General features: G+C 53.7%; 6 protein-coding genes across 6 annotated transcripts; 3 read left to right on the top strand and 3 right to left on the bottom strand.

The window, feature by feature from the left end:
* Nucleotides 1-45: 45 nt before the first annotated feature.
* Nucleotides 46-1073, bottom strand: COCSADRAFT_195234 (uncharacterized protein). The gene has a single exon (XM_007696555.1). It carries the CDS (start codon nt 929-931, stop codon nt 356-358), a length of 576 nt encoding a protein of 191 aa, XP_007694745.1. The 5' UTR covers nt 932-1073; the 3' UTR covers nt 46-355.
* Nucleotides 1074-1391: 318 nt separating this feature from the next.
* COCSADRAFT_72742 (uncharacterized protein) lies at nt 1392-2090 on the top strand (the record flags this gene model as incomplete). The annotated part of the gene is made up of 1 exon (XM_007696554.1): nt 1392-2090. A coding segment is annotated over one exon (699 nt), but the record flags the coding sequence as incomplete, so codon positions are not given.
* A 381-nt stretch (nt 2091-2471) lies between these two features.
* COCSADRAFT_155602 (uncharacterized protein) lies at nt 2472-4248 on the bottom strand (the record flags this gene model as incomplete). The annotated part of the gene is made up of 4 exons (XM_007696553.1): nt 2472-3034; nt 3091-3374; nt 3423-3880; nt 3934-4248. The coding sequence occupies 4 exons, from the start codon at nt 4246-4248 to the stop codon at nt 2472-2474; spliced, it is 1620 nt and encodes a 539-aa protein (XP_007694743.1).
* A 2624-nt stretch (nt 4249-6872) lies between these two features.
* On the top strand, nt 6873-9495 carry COCSADRAFT_209880 (uncharacterized protein). The gene is made up of 2 exons (XM_007696552.1): nt 6873-7314; nt 7364-9495. Exons 1-2 carry the CDS (start codon nt 6995-6997, stop codon nt 9183-9185), a joined length of 2142 nt encoding a protein of 713 aa, XP_007694742.1. The 5' UTR covers nt 6873-6994; the 3' UTR covers nt 9186-9495.
* An 871-nt stretch (nt 9496-10366) lies between these two features.
* COCSADRAFT_32142 (uncharacterized protein) lies at nt 10367-12148 on the top strand. The gene has a single exon (XM_007696023.1). It carries the CDS (start codon nt 10690-10692, stop codon nt 11890-11892), a length of 1203 nt encoding a protein of 400 aa, XP_007694213.1. The 5' UTR covers nt 10367-10689; the 3' UTR covers nt 11893-12148.
* On the bottom strand, nt 12136-14500 carry COCSADRAFT_177176 (uncharacterized protein). Its single transcript, XM_007696551.1, has 3 exons — nt 14114-14500; nt 12845-14051; nt 12136-12751 (listed from the first exon to the last, which is right to left on the bottom strand). Exons 1-3 carry the CDS (start codon nt 14286-14288, stop codon nt 12382-12384), a joined length of 1752 nt encoding a protein of 583 aa, XP_007694741.1. The 5' UTR covers nt 14289-14500; the 3' UTR covers nt 12136-12381.
* Between the last annotated feature and the right edge of the window lie 90 nt (nt 14501-14590).

Raw genomic sequence — 14590 nt, 5'->3', positions numbered from 1 at the left:
AAGGAAATGAGTATAGTAGCCTGACGCTTTGATTTTATTTTTGGTCGAGGGTGGAAGAGGTGAGTTGTTTTGTTGTTATATTTGTAGATGTTGACAAGTGTGAGAGGTATGTACGGAGTTCATCTTTTCCCCATCCATCTCCGATATCCTACAAGCGACGGCTAAGCAACTCTCTTCCATGTCGTCTGTGCTATCCACTTGGATACTTCGTCGAGTCAGTATTTTGCTTTTACTGCTCCCCAGACTAGCCTTGGTGCCGGACTTCGCCATCTTCTCAAGCCCTTTCCCTGGCCGACCTTGGACGAATCCAAGATATCTCAATCTCATATTATCCATTCAACCAACTTCCCAGCACTCACCCCTCAAACTCCCTCCCACCCCCAACATCCCCCTCATTCTCAACCCCATACGCATCCTCAAAACTCGCAAGCTGAACCCCCCACATATCCCCTTCCCTCCCCCTCCCCCCACCCTCTCCTTCCTCCTCATTCTCATCCTCTTCACCCTCCCAATTCCCATCCCCCACCCACCGAAACGCCAGTACAGCCCCATCCTTCAGCCCCGCACCTTTAGGACACTGTTTCGCACTCGCCGCCCCCTTCCCCCCAGGCGCCACAGCTTTCGCTTTACCTTTACCCTTCCCCTCTACCTCCTCTGCATCATCAATAGAATTGTATTCCCACTCCCCAAGCTTAAAGCCCTCATGCGCATCGTTGATGTTGACCGGGCGGCCGAGCTGGATATCTGAGGGCGAGGGGGGCAGAGGGATTGCGGCACCGGTGTCTGGGTGGCGGAATTCGGTTTGCTGGAGTGCATCATATAAGGCGGCTTTTATGGTGTCGAAGGTGTGTAGGGGGTCGATGTGGAGGAGGACTGTTGTTTTGTGGGATTTTAGGCGGAGGGTCCAGGTTTGGGGGGTTGGTGTGGTCATTTTTGTGTGTGGTGAGCGAATTGGATGCAAGGGAAGAATGATAAGCGAGAGATTGGGCGTGTGTGGAAGATTGGGATATCTGGTTTGTCGCGGGGGGTGGTAAAGGTAAGATTGTAGGGTTGTTGGAGGGGTTACGCGGGGAACAAAGGGAGACGCGTAACACGATGTCATGCGGCAACTGTCTTGGCAATTTTCGAATTCACGGGCTTTGCGCAGAGCTGGCCTTCACTCATCAACGTACTTGCATTGAGCGGCCAATTCTGGACTCAATCAAGTCACCCATCGCTACATCGAATTGCAAAGCAAACACAGTCGTACTCCTAAAGATCTCCGTCTCGCGACCCACACACAATCGCACCGCCCATCACCTCCGCACCACCTCCGCATTCACCGCAAACCTCACCACCACTAGAGTCGCAAACTTAACACCCACCTCCCACGCCCACCCAGGCACCACAAGACTACACACCACACAATGGCCTCTCTAGCCCCCGAACCCGACTCAACAACCCCACCACCTCATAAAAACCCCTACCCCACCTCCCCCCGCCTCGACATGCCCTTCGACCGCCGCCTCCTCCTAACCACCACCCTCTCCTTCCTCTCAGGCTTCACCCTGGGCTCCTTATCCGCAGGCCACATGGCCTCACTCCGTTTCCGCGCCGAAAACGCGCACCGTCTCCCGACTTCAAATCCAGGCTGGTACCTCTACCACAAATCCAAAAACTACTACAAGTGGCGGTACGGGATTGTCGAAGGGCTCAGAAAGGGCACGTATATCGCCGCATGGAGTATGGTGTTTTTCGTAGTGGAAGAGAGCCTGGATGTTTTTCGGGGCACGTGGAGGGCGGGACGCACGATGGAGGAGATGGAGGGCGTGGATGAGTTGGATTTGAAGAAGATTGAGAGGGGGGTGAGTGGGAGTAGGGATTTCGTTAGTAGTGCGCTTGCGGGGATGGTGACGGGGGGTGTGTGGAGTGCGTGGCATCAGTTTCCGGTTTCGACGGCTGCGAGGACGATTCGGTTGGGGTTGTTGGTTGGGTTGGGGTTTGGGTTGGGACAAGATGGACTGGTTTGGGCAAAGGCGAGGTGGGGCGGGGGAAGGGAGAGTGAGAGCTGGATTTACAGGGGCGCGAGGAATAGGAGGGTTGAGGAGGAGGTTAGGATGAGTGTGGAGAAGGATTGAGAGAACTTGGAGGGCTGGATGTCGCATATACTGGAGTTGATGCCGCGCAAGAGGAGCTCACGATGCACACGAAAGCAAAGGACACTGCGCAGGGCAAGTCGGAAATGAATGCAGAGCCACAAGTCTGGAATGACTACCGCCTAGCAAAGTATTCCCAGTATCAAGGCGGTACTGATTTTACGAAACAACGAGACCAAGTCAAAGTGTACAGGATAGTCTAGTTCTTCATTTTAGAGCGCTTGGCGCCTCTTTTGGATATCATTTCCATGGCAGACTGAAAGCACAGCTCCGTAGCGTAGGCTACGTCCGTGTCCTATCGTAACAAATCAAGCAAAAGGTCCATCTTGCCCATGTCTACTCCTTGTCGAAGCGCACAGCCGGCTGTTCCCGAATCCAGCTCAAGTCGACCTTGTGACCCAACAACTCTCTGATATTACTGACACCATACTTCATCATGGTCGGCCTCTCAAGCGAAAGTCCAAATCCGTACACACGCATATCCTTGGGCAGGCCCATGGGTTCCAACATCTCAGGCCTGAACATGCCCGAGTTACCAATCTCGAGCCACTTCTTCAGACCAGCATGGTAGCCGAAGACCTCCATGGAAGGCTCGGTGTAAGGGTTGTAGGCGGGCTTGAAGCGCAGGTTGGTAATGCCCATGTTGCCGAAGAAGTCCTCAAGGAAACGCTGGAGGCCACCAAGAGTGAGGCCAAAGTCGGCAATGACACCTTCAATCTGGTGGAACTCGGCCAAGTGAGTAGCATCGACAGTTTCGTTACGGAAGACACGATCGATGGAGAAGTAGCGCGCAGGACGGGGATCTTCTGCAAGGCGGTGGAGGGCCCAAGTCGAGACTGCGGTGGTATGTGTGCGGAGGACAAGGCGAAGGGATTCATCTTCTTCCCATGGGTATCGGTCTGAAATTGTCAGTATGCAGATTCCGGGGTTATGAACTTAGGAACGTCCGACTTACATCCTATCGAGCCAAAAGCACCTTCTTGATGTACCTTCTTGACGTCTTGCCAGTACTGCTCAAAGTCTCGTGGCTTCTTTTCTCGCTTCTCGCTCTCTGGTGTGGAGAAGAGACGTTTTGATCCGGCCTCCATGCGTTCCATAGTTGCTTCATTTGCAGGGTCTAATCGCGGCTTGTCGGCTTTTGGTGGATATGAGACGAAGAAAGTGTCTTGCATGTCACGCGCGGGATGTTGCTGTGGTACGAAAAGGGCGTCAAAGTTCCAGAAGCCTGTATCGACGAAGCTAGTAATGTCAGTCGGTTGTGCGCTTAAATCAGACCCAAAAACTTACTGTCCTGTTGGCATCTCGACGAAACCTTGTGAGAAGAAAATGTTGCGGAACTCCTGTCTGACCTTGTTCAGAGGATGTAATGCGCCCGCATCTTGGTTTGCTCCGAGCGCAGCAAAGTTGTATGGTTTGAAGTTTGCAGTCTTCCACGCGTCGTTTGTAAGCAGCTCGGCCGTCAGGTCGGTGTGTTCTACGGGAATCTCCTTTGCATACTTTGGGCCCTTTGTGATGGTGTATGTAATGACCTTGGTAACAGTCACGAGCTTCTTCTTCTTCAGCTGGGCAAGGAGTTTCGCGTCATCGAGCGACTGCGTGTCCTTGATGCCTTGCAGTAATTGGCGGGTGGTGTCTGCGGGCTCGTCGGTCTGGATGAGGACTAGGTTGTCTCCGTCTTTTTTGATCCACTTGTTCTTGAAGCCATTGCCCTGTCCAACGCTAGCGACTTCTTTTCCAAAGATGGTCTGTGTCTCTTGTCAATCGCGTGTCGCTAGTTCATAGTGCATCCTGCACGTACCGGTAGTTCAGCAATTGGGACGCTGCCCCTCTCTTTGACCAACTTCCAAACCTTGAACTCGTGGCTTCCCTCTGCGACTATGCCCTCGGATTCGGGAGTGAGGACGACCTTTTCCGAGTCTAGCGATTTATATTCGACCATGGATCTGCTGGCTAGCCTGTCGAGTGCGGCCTTGATTTCAGCCTGGGAGATTGCGGGGAAGTCTTCATCTGTGCGGAGGGGCTCTTTTGTGTCGAGAAGGTCGAGGATGTCCTGAGTGAGGTTTTGGCCTTTTGTTTCGAGCGGCACTGGGACTGGGCCCCGTGTTCCTGGCATGTTTGCGAGTGTGCAGCGGTTTGGTATTGGGGTCGAGTCGAGTCGTATAACGTGGGGTTACTTGCGATGAGTCGAAAGTGGAAACAAGTCGGAGATTTGAAGGCCCGTTCGGAGGTGGGGCGACTCTGATTGGCTCACTGGCGGCGCGCAGTAGTACTCTGACTTGATATGGAGAGAGTCACTCGTGTAAGCATCAAACATGGACTATTGTGCACGTGATTCATAGTGGCGACCTGGTCACTTTTTTAGACTAATATTGTTGATAGCTAGCTCTCCAGCGACTGCCAAGTTGAGCTGCGTGATGTTCCCGAATCTGCAGTGCTAGATAGGAAGCTCCGACATGTGGCTGGTGGAGAGCAGACTGGAGGACTGGCTGCAGGCATGAAACTTGACCATGCTGAAAAGATCCAAAGACACTAGATTGTACCTTTGTTTTTCAATGACAACATGGAAGTGTCGTAGTAGTAAGTGTACCCCGCCTTGTGTGAAGATGGGATAATATGGTTGTCAATAGCGTTGCAGTAGACGGACTGCAGGAGGAAGAGGAGGAGGAGGAGGTGGTGGTGGTACCATGCAGCCGGCTAGCTGTGACGCCTCGCGTGTTTGAGGTTTTGAGTGTAGAGCAACAAGGCCAATTGGGCTTCAGATCCCCACCAGTTCCTATGGAAACTGGGACCCAGTCGAACATGCACGCGCAAGCGGCCGCGCAACTCTGCGGCGCATGGGCATGCATATCAAACAGCTGGGCATACTCTAGAGTAAGTGCATGTTGTTGTTGTTGTTGTTGCTGTTGCAAGCATCTGAGGAAGTTGTCATCCGTCTTTGCGCAACACATGTTTGTAGAGTGAGAACATGCATACTATGTAAGTGCTGATAGTGTCTATGATTAGTGTTTTATTGGCTTCGAGGGTACCATGGATGGCCAAGGATCGGGCATGGAGGCTATGTAGAAGAATTATTGACATGGCATGCGGCTCAGCTCAAAACAGCAGGCGGAAGCAGGTTGATTGCGAAACTCGGTATAGTGTATTGAGGCCAGGGGGACATTGTAGGCAGATGTGATTGCGACGGCGTCGGCGCTTTGAACAGGCAAATGGCCGCGGGATGCTGGCTTGGCTTCAGGCGACGGGCTTATGCGGTGTTTTGCTAAGGGCATGTCGGGGCGTGGGTGGGGATGGTAAGCTTGGTAGGAAACAAGGCTGGCTGGCGCTCCTTCGTTGTTGGAAACGGCGGGCAGAGGCTTGAGCGAGCATGGGCAATTCTCAGACGGGGCCCCACCCCTGGCCATGCCTAACGTCATGTCACGTTGTGTGGACAGCATCAGACAGTCATGCAGCAAGCAAAGAAGTATTGGAAGGGCGGGGGTATGTCGGAAGGGGGCCGGAGCTGGGCCAAGGTGAAGGTATTACATATGTATGCCTGAGGTCGGCAGACAACAGCTTCTGGCACACGATGCGACGGTAGCGTCACCAGCCTTCCTGCGGGCTGCGAGGGCAATAGTTGTTAGATGCAGTAATTCCACGCCAAAGGGACAGCTTATTTTCAGTCGGCTTGGCTCTCTCTTGGCCCGATACTCTCCCAGCAGAGTCCAAGTAGCTAACGGGCGCTGCAGCGAGGGATTATTTTTAGGCCGTGCTGTGGTGAGCGGAGCGGCGGTGCGGAAAGGCGAGGTGGCGGTAGTGAACGCGCGGCCCAGGGGGAGACGCCAAGGGCAAGGCCAGCATGGAGACGGGTGCCCTTGCTGTGTTGCACTGCACGCCCACGCCCACGCCCACACCCACACCCATGCCTACGCCGACCCGCCCACCACGGCTCTCTCATCCACCATGCACATGCGCCGTCGTCGATAAAGCGCCGATCCTGCAGTTGTGTGCGGCACGACGTCACCCTGCGAGGGGGAAAAAATTGCTTCCCCATGCCCTTGCTGGACTGGGTCGGGGCGACGTTGTTGAGCCGGGAAGAGCACTGGCGGTTGCGCAACGAGCTGAGCCCATGCCGCTTCGAGATTTATGCAGCGCCCACTACAGTGCTCTGATAGCTGGGCGCTGTGTGATTTGCGGCGGCCTGGATCCTGCCAATGGCCCAACACCACCACCACCAGATTGCAAGGGGGAGGTGATGAGGAGGAGGAGGGGGAGAAGAAGCAGCAATAGCTACAGCTACAACAAGACGAACAGCTGCTACTTACTGTATATACTATATATGGATGTATGAGCAATCATTCGTGTCATCAGCATCCACAAGGCGGCGGCGGGCTTTGCATTTGGACGGCCTCGCGTTCCGCCGGCGCACTAGCCGATCTTTTCGCCGCTCCAGAATTCGGTGCAAGGCAGGTGCAGTGCAGGTGCTTGCCCCTTGCGAACTAGCGTACTAGCCTCCGCAAGCAACAAGGGAAAGGGAAAAGGGTCGCTCCTGCTCTGCTCTCCTCAGCCCGCTGTCTCTCCTCCAACGCCTCCAGAGCGCTGCAAGTCCTCCAGTCTCTGCCTCCCAGCAATAGCTAGGACAGTCACTCGTTTCACTCTCCGCTGCCGTCTCTGCTGCACCACATCTCCTCCCCCCATTCCCTCTGCCTGCTGCTCGCCCGGCCGAGTATCTGTCCGATTCGTAGTTGCAGCATCCAGGAGCAACAACACCAACACCACTACCACTGCCAGCCGCCACCTCCTTCCGGACTGCATCGCCTCGCCTCAGATGCGATAGGCATCTTCACGCGCTCCACAGCACTTTCACACATCGATCCTTCGCAATGGCGTCGCGATTCAACCCAGGCAAGCTCTTTATCCGAACGCGCTTCAACTACGAAAAGCTCCCCGGCCAGGACAGCCAGGGCTCCTCTCCCCTGCCCCTCTTCAGCACAAAGTCATGGGGCAAGAAGTATAGCCAGCCCGCCTGGGCCAGCCGCATTCAGCGGCCCCGTCTGTCTTTTGCGCGTCTCATTACCCTCGCCGTCACTGTAATACTCGTCTTCTCCATGATTGGCACTGGCGTCTACCGAAGACACCGCTGGCACGCTCAGCCTCACAAGGGCGACGAACGCAAGCAATATCATTGGGAACATTATCCTCGGTAAGCATCGCCGTCTTCCTAATCCTCTAGCTGCCTGCTGACCTCTTAGCCTTAATGGCTTCTTCAACGGCGTTCGCACTCTCGTCCCCTTTGGCGACTGGGTGTCCGAACAGGACTATGTCAAGTACTCGCAAAGCCCAAATCCCGAGGACAATGTCAAGCCAAAGTGGCCACACATGTCCAAGGAAAACAAGGAGCCGCCAATGGACCCTGTACCGTTTGACCCTTACAAGTTCGACTCGCCCCAGTACCTCAAGGATCACGACGAGGTCAAGACGTGCTACCTCGACGAGGAGGAGAAGGTCGACCTGCCCGACATCTACGCCTACCCCGGTATTCCCCAGAACATGACTGCTCCCTTCTTTGGCTCCTACGAGGAAATCGGTTTCGACGACAAGAAGTGCTTTGATCGCTTCGGCCGCTTCGGCCCCTACGGCTACTCCTACTCTCGCGACGAGGGCGGTCTTGAAATGGACGGCAAGTCTGAGAAGGCTGGTGCCGACAAGATCTGGAGCTGGGAGAAGAAGGTTGACTACCGCAAGGTCAACTGGGCTTCTGCCATGAAGCGCTGCCGCGAAAAGAATGCTCACCGCTTCAAGAACAACAAGACAGACGAGTCTGCACCCGCAAAGAAGAAGGTGCCTCGCCACGCTTACGTTCTCCGCACCTGGACCGGCTACAAGTACAGCGACTACCAGATCCTCACCCTGCGAGCCATGATCAACGAACTTGCCCTCAAGTCTGGAGGCGAGTACGATGTTCACTTCCTGCTCCACGTCAAGGACGACAGCCTGCCCATTTGGTCGTCTGAGGAGATTTACCAAAAGGTCATCGAGGACAACCTGCCCAAGGAGTTCTGGGGCATGGCAACCCTGTGGTCTGAGCAGCAAATGCGCATGTACTACCCTGAGCCATTCCCAAACAACGTTTACAACCACGCTAAAGCTCCCGTCCACTCTGTCTACCGAAGTGCCCACTTTGCTATGCAGTGGTTCGCCCAAGCCCGCCCAGAGTACGACTTTTACTGGAACTGGGAAATGGATCTCCGCCTCAGTGGTCACTACTACGAGTTCCACAACAAGATTGGCGAGTGGGCCAAGAAGCAGCCTCGCAAGGGCCTGTGGGAACGCTCGTCTCGCTACTACATTCCCGAGCTCCACGGATCATGGAAGAACTTCACCGAGATGGTCGAAGAGGAGCTCTACAACAGCGACGAGAAGCCAGTTTGGGGTCCTCCCAAGTTCCCCAACACTGGTATGCTTCCCAGCCCTCCAGAGGTTGAGCCGCCCCACTCCTATTCCCAGGACAACTACGAGTGGGGTGTTGGTGAAGAAGCCGACATCATCACTTTCAACCCCATCTTCGACCCTGCCAAGACCAACTGGGTGTTCCGCGACGACGTTACCGGCTACGATCTCGAGCTTCCAGAACCTCCGCGACGCTGCGCCATCATCACCGTCTCGCGTCTGTCGAAGCGCCTCTTGGACCTCATGCACCGCGAAACATACCTGATGAAGCACCACATGTTCCCCGAAATGTGGCCGCCGACCGTTGCCTTCCACCACGGACTCAAGGCTGTCTATGCTGCACACCCCGTGTACTTTGACCACAACTGGCCCCTCGAGATTCTCGAGGGAACCTTCAACCGACCCCCGAAGCCCACTGACAGTGTCTTTGGCTGGGGTGAGCACAACCAATTGGGCAACAGCTTCTACTACAACGCTGCCTTCTCGTCCGAGTGGTGGCGAAGGTGGCTCGGCTCGCGCGAAAACGACAAGGGCGGTGCGGCCGAGGAAGAGGCTGGCACAGGTCGGTTGTGTATGCGCAACACGCTCTTCCACCCCGTCAAATACGAAAAAGGGTCTGAGTGACTTCGCTTGCTTCGCAAATATACCCCTTTAATCGCTGGCTGTTGCGGACTCGCTGTTTGTCGACTGGTTGTTCGGCTCCGCAAACGCGCCTGTTTATAGATTCTTGTTTACCTTTGGGTTCTGCATCGTCCAACGTTCACCATTGTGGCGTCTTACCATCGGGCGGCGTAATCAGGCGTTTTTTCATCTCCCTTTTTTTCCTTCATTTTCTATTTCTCTCTCTTTCCCCAGGAATATTTGATTGTACGCACAGTTTCCTTGGTCTCTCCGGCACCGCACACGAGCTCCGGAGTGTGTTATCTTCTCAGCGTATACCTTTTATTTGACACGAAAAGTCGCGGGAAGTGTAATCAGCCGACGAACCCGGCGTCCGCTCATTTGGCCAGCGTTTCGGGTTGGGCTACAAAAGAAGCCTGTTTTGGATTGTGGAACGGGGAGGGCAGTGGGGGATTTGGGAGTTTATTTGTCCGACGTTCAGTATGTTGATATGTGTAGATGATGGGAAACTTGTACTCGGGCTCTTTTATTCCTACGGCGAACCCCACCCGAGGCTGGTCTCTGAACTGTGGTTGTACATTTATGAAAATGCAATACAAATAATCACATAATGTCCGAAGTAAATGACTTGTTTGGTTCCTAATTGTTTTGTATGTACTTTGATCTATGCATATTTCCATGTGTTTATGTGTAGCGAGTGGTACATATCGCGGCAGTACATATGTAACATGATTGTGCCACACGACGAGCTCAGGGTTTGGGTGCAAGTCATCCGATGGTCCGAAGCGGATGTGCTTGTCCGATTGGCGCCGTCAGATTCATGATGTGCTTGTCTGGATCGCTACATGCTGGATGTCCCCACTTCATTGTGGGATCTTTGCGCCTCCTCAGGTCCTTGAGGATTCCTTCGATGTCATAAGTATATGTACATTCTCGGCTGGACATCCACTTACGTCTCTGTGAGGTGTTGGCTTGTCGTCAGGGGTGAGGGCCAGCACGTGCTCGTCCTACGCAAAAGCCTCCAACACTCGGGGTTGCAAGGTGGATCACGCATTGCAGCCACGCCTTGATCACCCTCAACTGACACGCGGCTGTCCCCGCACGTTGCTACCAGCGTTGTTCTTTTCTGTACTAAATAAGCATTGGCGGGTTCTCCGACGGCGCCAGCTCCCAAGGCTTGACCACCGCTTGACCATGAAGAGTAAAGGTGAGCCGGGAATAGACGGGGGTGACGACGCCTAGGCGCATCCTCGATCTGCGCGCCGTGTGTACATGAGGAGATATGCACGCTCAACATGTGAGCACGCGATAACCTTCCCTCGACTCTTCCTTTGTCATTGTTTCTTTTTATCGGACGGATACCCTTGCCGTAAGCCACAGGCTTAGTCGTCCATGGTGCTTTCCGCTCTCTTGTTCGCACCGTAGTAGCATCCGACATTCCCAACATTCTTATCCAGCCATCCATCCATAGGACAATGCGCCTCATACAAACCAGTCCGCAGTCACCATGAGACTCCCGCTCGAGACTCTTCTCCTAATTGTGCACCTCATCTATGTCACAACCGCCGTACCCGTACCCGTGCCCGTTGCACGCCGCAGCACATCGTTTCGCGCCCTCCGTGGCTTGACGCCACTGGTCAACTCCTTCTCCAACGGCCACACGTACAAACACGCACCTACAAAGTACTTTTACGAATCCACGTTCAATTCGCACTACGATGGGCGCTTTGCCTCTGCCGAGCTTCCTTTCCGGGAACGAGTATGGAATCTGCGGTTGATGCTCAAAACATATACCGAGACAATGGATCAGATCGGAATCCAAACATGGATCATGCACGGGTGTCTGCTCGGGTGGTGGTGGAACGGCGGACTAATGCCATGGGACAAAGACCTCGACTTCATCGTTGAAGAAGAAGGCATGCAAGAGCTGGGCGAATGGTGGAACATGACCGTCCACCACTTCCCCGCTGCCTCGCTCGGTCTCGACGACGCCCGCTCCGCCGAAAGCGACCACTGGGCCAGTGAGCGCTACGCCGCACAAGACGACGAGTCCGACCCCGAAGACGACGACGCCCGCTCCAAGCGCCTGGCTTGGGAACAAGAAGTGCGTGAAAACGGCAAGAAATACCTGCTAGAAGTCAACCCAAACTACACCAACAAATCCACGTCAGACAAGCACAACCTCATCGACGCCCGCTGGATCGACACTTCAAACGGGCTCTACATCGACATTACTACCTTACACATCGCCCCCCTTTCCTCCGCCCAAGAAGACGAATTTAACGACAACGACCCTTTCTCCCTCACCCCCTCCTTCGCCATCCACCCCTCAGCCCACGAACCCGACCCTTACGCCGATGAAATTCAACTCTACGTCAAAGACACACACGCCTATCTCTCCTCGCAAATCTATCCCTTGCGCACTTCGCACTTGGAAAAAGTACCAATCAAGGTACCGTACGCGTACGAAGAAGTGTTACTAGAAGAGTATGGCGCTGAGGCGTTGACGGAGAGTTGGTATAATGGGTATGCGTTTGAGACGGAAAGGGGACAGTGGGTGGAGAGAAATCCGACGATGGAGGAGGCGAGGTATTTTAGGGAGAAGTCAGGGAAGACGACGGGGAGGAGTGCGGGGACGGGAAGGATTGGGCATGGGTGGAGGGGCGAGGGGAGTTTGGGGAGTGTGGAGGGGGGCGCCGGGGGTACGTAGAATGAGGATGAGGGTGAGGGTGAGGGTGGTTGAACAAAAAAAAAGAGCTTGTTGTACATATGGAGAAGAAGGAATTAGATATATGGATATGCAGATATATATATATATGGGGTTTTCTGGGTAGACATTTACGAGACAAGCAAAGCAAGCGGCATGGAGGGTTTTAAAACAAAGTTTGTTCTTTAGCGGAAAAAAAGGCTTCGAAAAAAGTCCATCTCTGGGATTTAGAGATTAGGGACATGGGTGAAAATAAAACCTTTTTCTTTTTGGCATTCAGATCTTTGCATGTTGTCCACGCCATTGTGCACTATATATGCCCCCACCACCCAAAAAAATGACAAGTGAAATAAAGCAAATGAGATGCGTCCAAAAAAAAAGAAAACGCCATCGCCATGCTAGATGCCAAGTAGATCCCCAAACTTTTCAACCTAAATAAATTCCCCAGACAACAAAGATATGTTTTCAAAGGGACAACAAACCGCCGCTCTTCTACATCCTCCGTCCTCTATCCTCCTCCCCCCACCCATTCACTTCAACACCCTCATACCCACTCCCCTCCCCAGCACTCCCCCCGGAAGCCCGTGGAATAAGACTCTCCCTCGCCCCGCTCGCCTCTTCCTCAACACTTTGCCTCTTAATCCCGCGACTCTTCTTACCCACATAACCCACCAGGGCAATTCCTACCAGCAGCGCCAAACTAAGCAGCATAACATTAACAGGGACAGGATCGTTGTGAAAGACTTTATGCGTAGCAGCGTCGAGGCCAGATTGGGAGAAATTGAGGAGACCAGCAAGACAAATGATGAGGCCGTAGACTTTGCCAAAGGTAGCGAAGCCAAAGACTTTTGCCGAGTAATCACTTTTTAGGGGGGAAATTGCCATTAGCTTCCCACTTTCTTCAATTTGTGTAAAAAAAATTGCTTTCGGGGAAGGAGGGGGAGGAGGAACTTACGAAACAGCAGTATAATACAGTGGCCTGTACAAAACAAAGAGAACAACGTTAGCATACGCCGCCCATGTCTGCGCAATAACACCCAACACGCCAATTGTAGTCGCAATCGTAACCAGCAAGGCCAGCGTAAACACCGTGCTCGTATTATCCAACAATAACCCGATAAACGGGACGGATAGCACGCCGCCGACGGGTAGGGCGACGTCGAAGAAGTCGTTGATAGCGACGGCTTTTGGGTAGGAATGGAAGAGGTAGGTGTATTGCGAGCGGATGGTGGCGACGAAGTAGTTTATGCGCGTCATTTGGAGGACGGTGAAGAGGGTGATGAGGATGAACCACGGGGTGCGGATTTGCTGGGAAGCAGTTAGGCCGTGCAGAGCGCCCCATACACCCGAGATGTTCTTCTTCTTTTCCTCTGCCTTAGCTTGGTCAAGTCCGTTCTTGGTGCCGAGTAGCGATGTGATTTCGCTGACGATGCTGTCGCGGTGAGCGCGGCGGGCGTCGCGGAGCGACTGGACGGTTGCGGCGTCTTCAATTTCGTCGTCCGAGTCGTGGATGACGTTTGTTTCGTCGGCGGTGGTGACGAGTTCGCCGACGGTTTTGTACGAGACCGAGGGCATGAAGAGGAGTTGGACGAGGAAAATGAAGGCAGGGACGATGAGGTAGAGGAGGAAGAAGGACTTTATGGAGAAGGAGCCGTGCGTGCCTTGATAGATGAGGCGGTAGATGAGGAAGACGGCGCTCGAAGTGTCGAAGGCGCCGGTTAGCAGGGCGAGAATGAGGCCGGAGTACTGTGGGAATGTGTTGCTGAGTTGGAAGGATGAGATGAAGGTGAAGGGCCCACCCAGGGCTAAAAACAGGTATCCGGGGATATATGCGTCAAAGGGAAGCTCTGCGGCAAAGGCAAAGAGCAAGGCGCCGACTGTAATGGATATCGCACCCGTTATACCGCAAACTCGTGGTCCATAGCGATCCAGAATCGTGCCAACAGGCAGCGCAACAACGTTCGTCGACACTGCTGCGATCGTGAACATGAGATTGAGCCTGAGCTCCTGCTCATAGCATACACGAACATCGTTATCCAGCTCTTCCTTGCTACAGTAATCTCTGTACACTCCTTCTTCGAGCAACACGGGCTTGATGGCTGCATACCCGAACACGACGCCTGCAGCAAAGAGGCAGTACACGACGGCGAAAAATACTTGTACTACATGAGGCGTTAGCTTTCAGTATGTACCACGGCGCGCGCGTCCCTGCATGTCGACGTACATAATCTTTTCCATTGCGGCACTTCGAACGCGCCGATGGTGGGCTCTTCGCCTGCTTGGTCTGTCCATGTGCCAACGGGGTTGAAGCTCATTTTGCGGTGCCGTGAGTCGGGGCTGGCTTCTCGACTCCATGGATCATGCTCCTCTATTGAGGTTACGCGTTGGGAGAGCGACATAGTGGTGGTGGTGCGATTTTATTCTCTCTCTCTCTTGATAAAACACCGTGTAGCTTCTCTTCTTTGTTTCTCCCAGTGTCTTCCAGTTACGCGTTCCGCAAATCGCAGTTTTTTTTTCGTAGCTGGCACGGAACAAGATCCCGAGAGTTTGTGAGCGACTATGTAGGAATGACGTTTGCGGCACCACCCCCAGTCCCCTTGAGCCCTGAAACTTTAACCGTGGAAAGCAAAAACAAAAATAAATCGGGCCAACCGCAGCAGGTTTCGGGACCAAAGACCCTTTCAATTGGATCAGATAAAGA

Source organism: Bipolaris sorokiniana, assembly GCF_000338995.1.
Source record: "Bipolaris sorokiniana ND90Pr unplaced genomic scaffold COCSAscaffold_1, whole genome shotgun sequence".
Lineage (NCBI taxonomy): Eukaryota > Fungi > Ascomycota > Dothideomycetes > Pleosporales > Pleosporaceae > Bipolaris > Bipolaris sorokiniana.
Note: the sequence above shows the minus strand (reverse complement) of the source record. Positions and strands in the feature narration are given on the sequence as shown.

Bases quoted from the DNA above. Each gene is read 5' to 3' on its own strand.
- COCSADRAFT_195234 (XM_007696555.1), bottom strand. From the start codon at position 931: ATGACCACACCAACCCCCCAAACCTGGACCCTCCGCCTAAAATCCCAC.
- COCSADRAFT_209880 (XM_007696552.1), top strand. From the start codon at position 6,995: ATGGCGTCGCGATTCAACCCAGGCAAGCTCTTTATCCGAACGCGCTTC. The intron at 7,315-7,363 runs GTAAGCATCGCC...CTGACCTCTTAG, and splicing joins CATTGGGAACATTATCCTCG to CCTTAATGGCTTCTTCAACG.
- COCSADRAFT_32142 (XM_007696023.1), top strand. From the start codon at position 10,690: ATGAGACTCCCGCTCGAGACTCTTCTCCTAATTGTGCACCTCATCTAT.
- COCSADRAFT_177176 (XM_007696551.1), bottom strand. From the start codon at position 14,288: ATGTCGCTCTCCCAACGCGTAACCTCAATAGAGGAGCATGATCCATGG. The intron at 14,052-14,113 runs GTACGTCGACAT...CGCCTCATGTAG, and splicing joins GCCGCAATGGAAAAGATTAT to TACAAGTATTTTTCGCCGTC. The intron at 12,752-12,844 runs GTAAGTTCCTCC...CCCCCTAAAAAG, and splicing joins CTGTATTATACTGCTGTTTC to TGATTACTCGGCAAAAGTCT.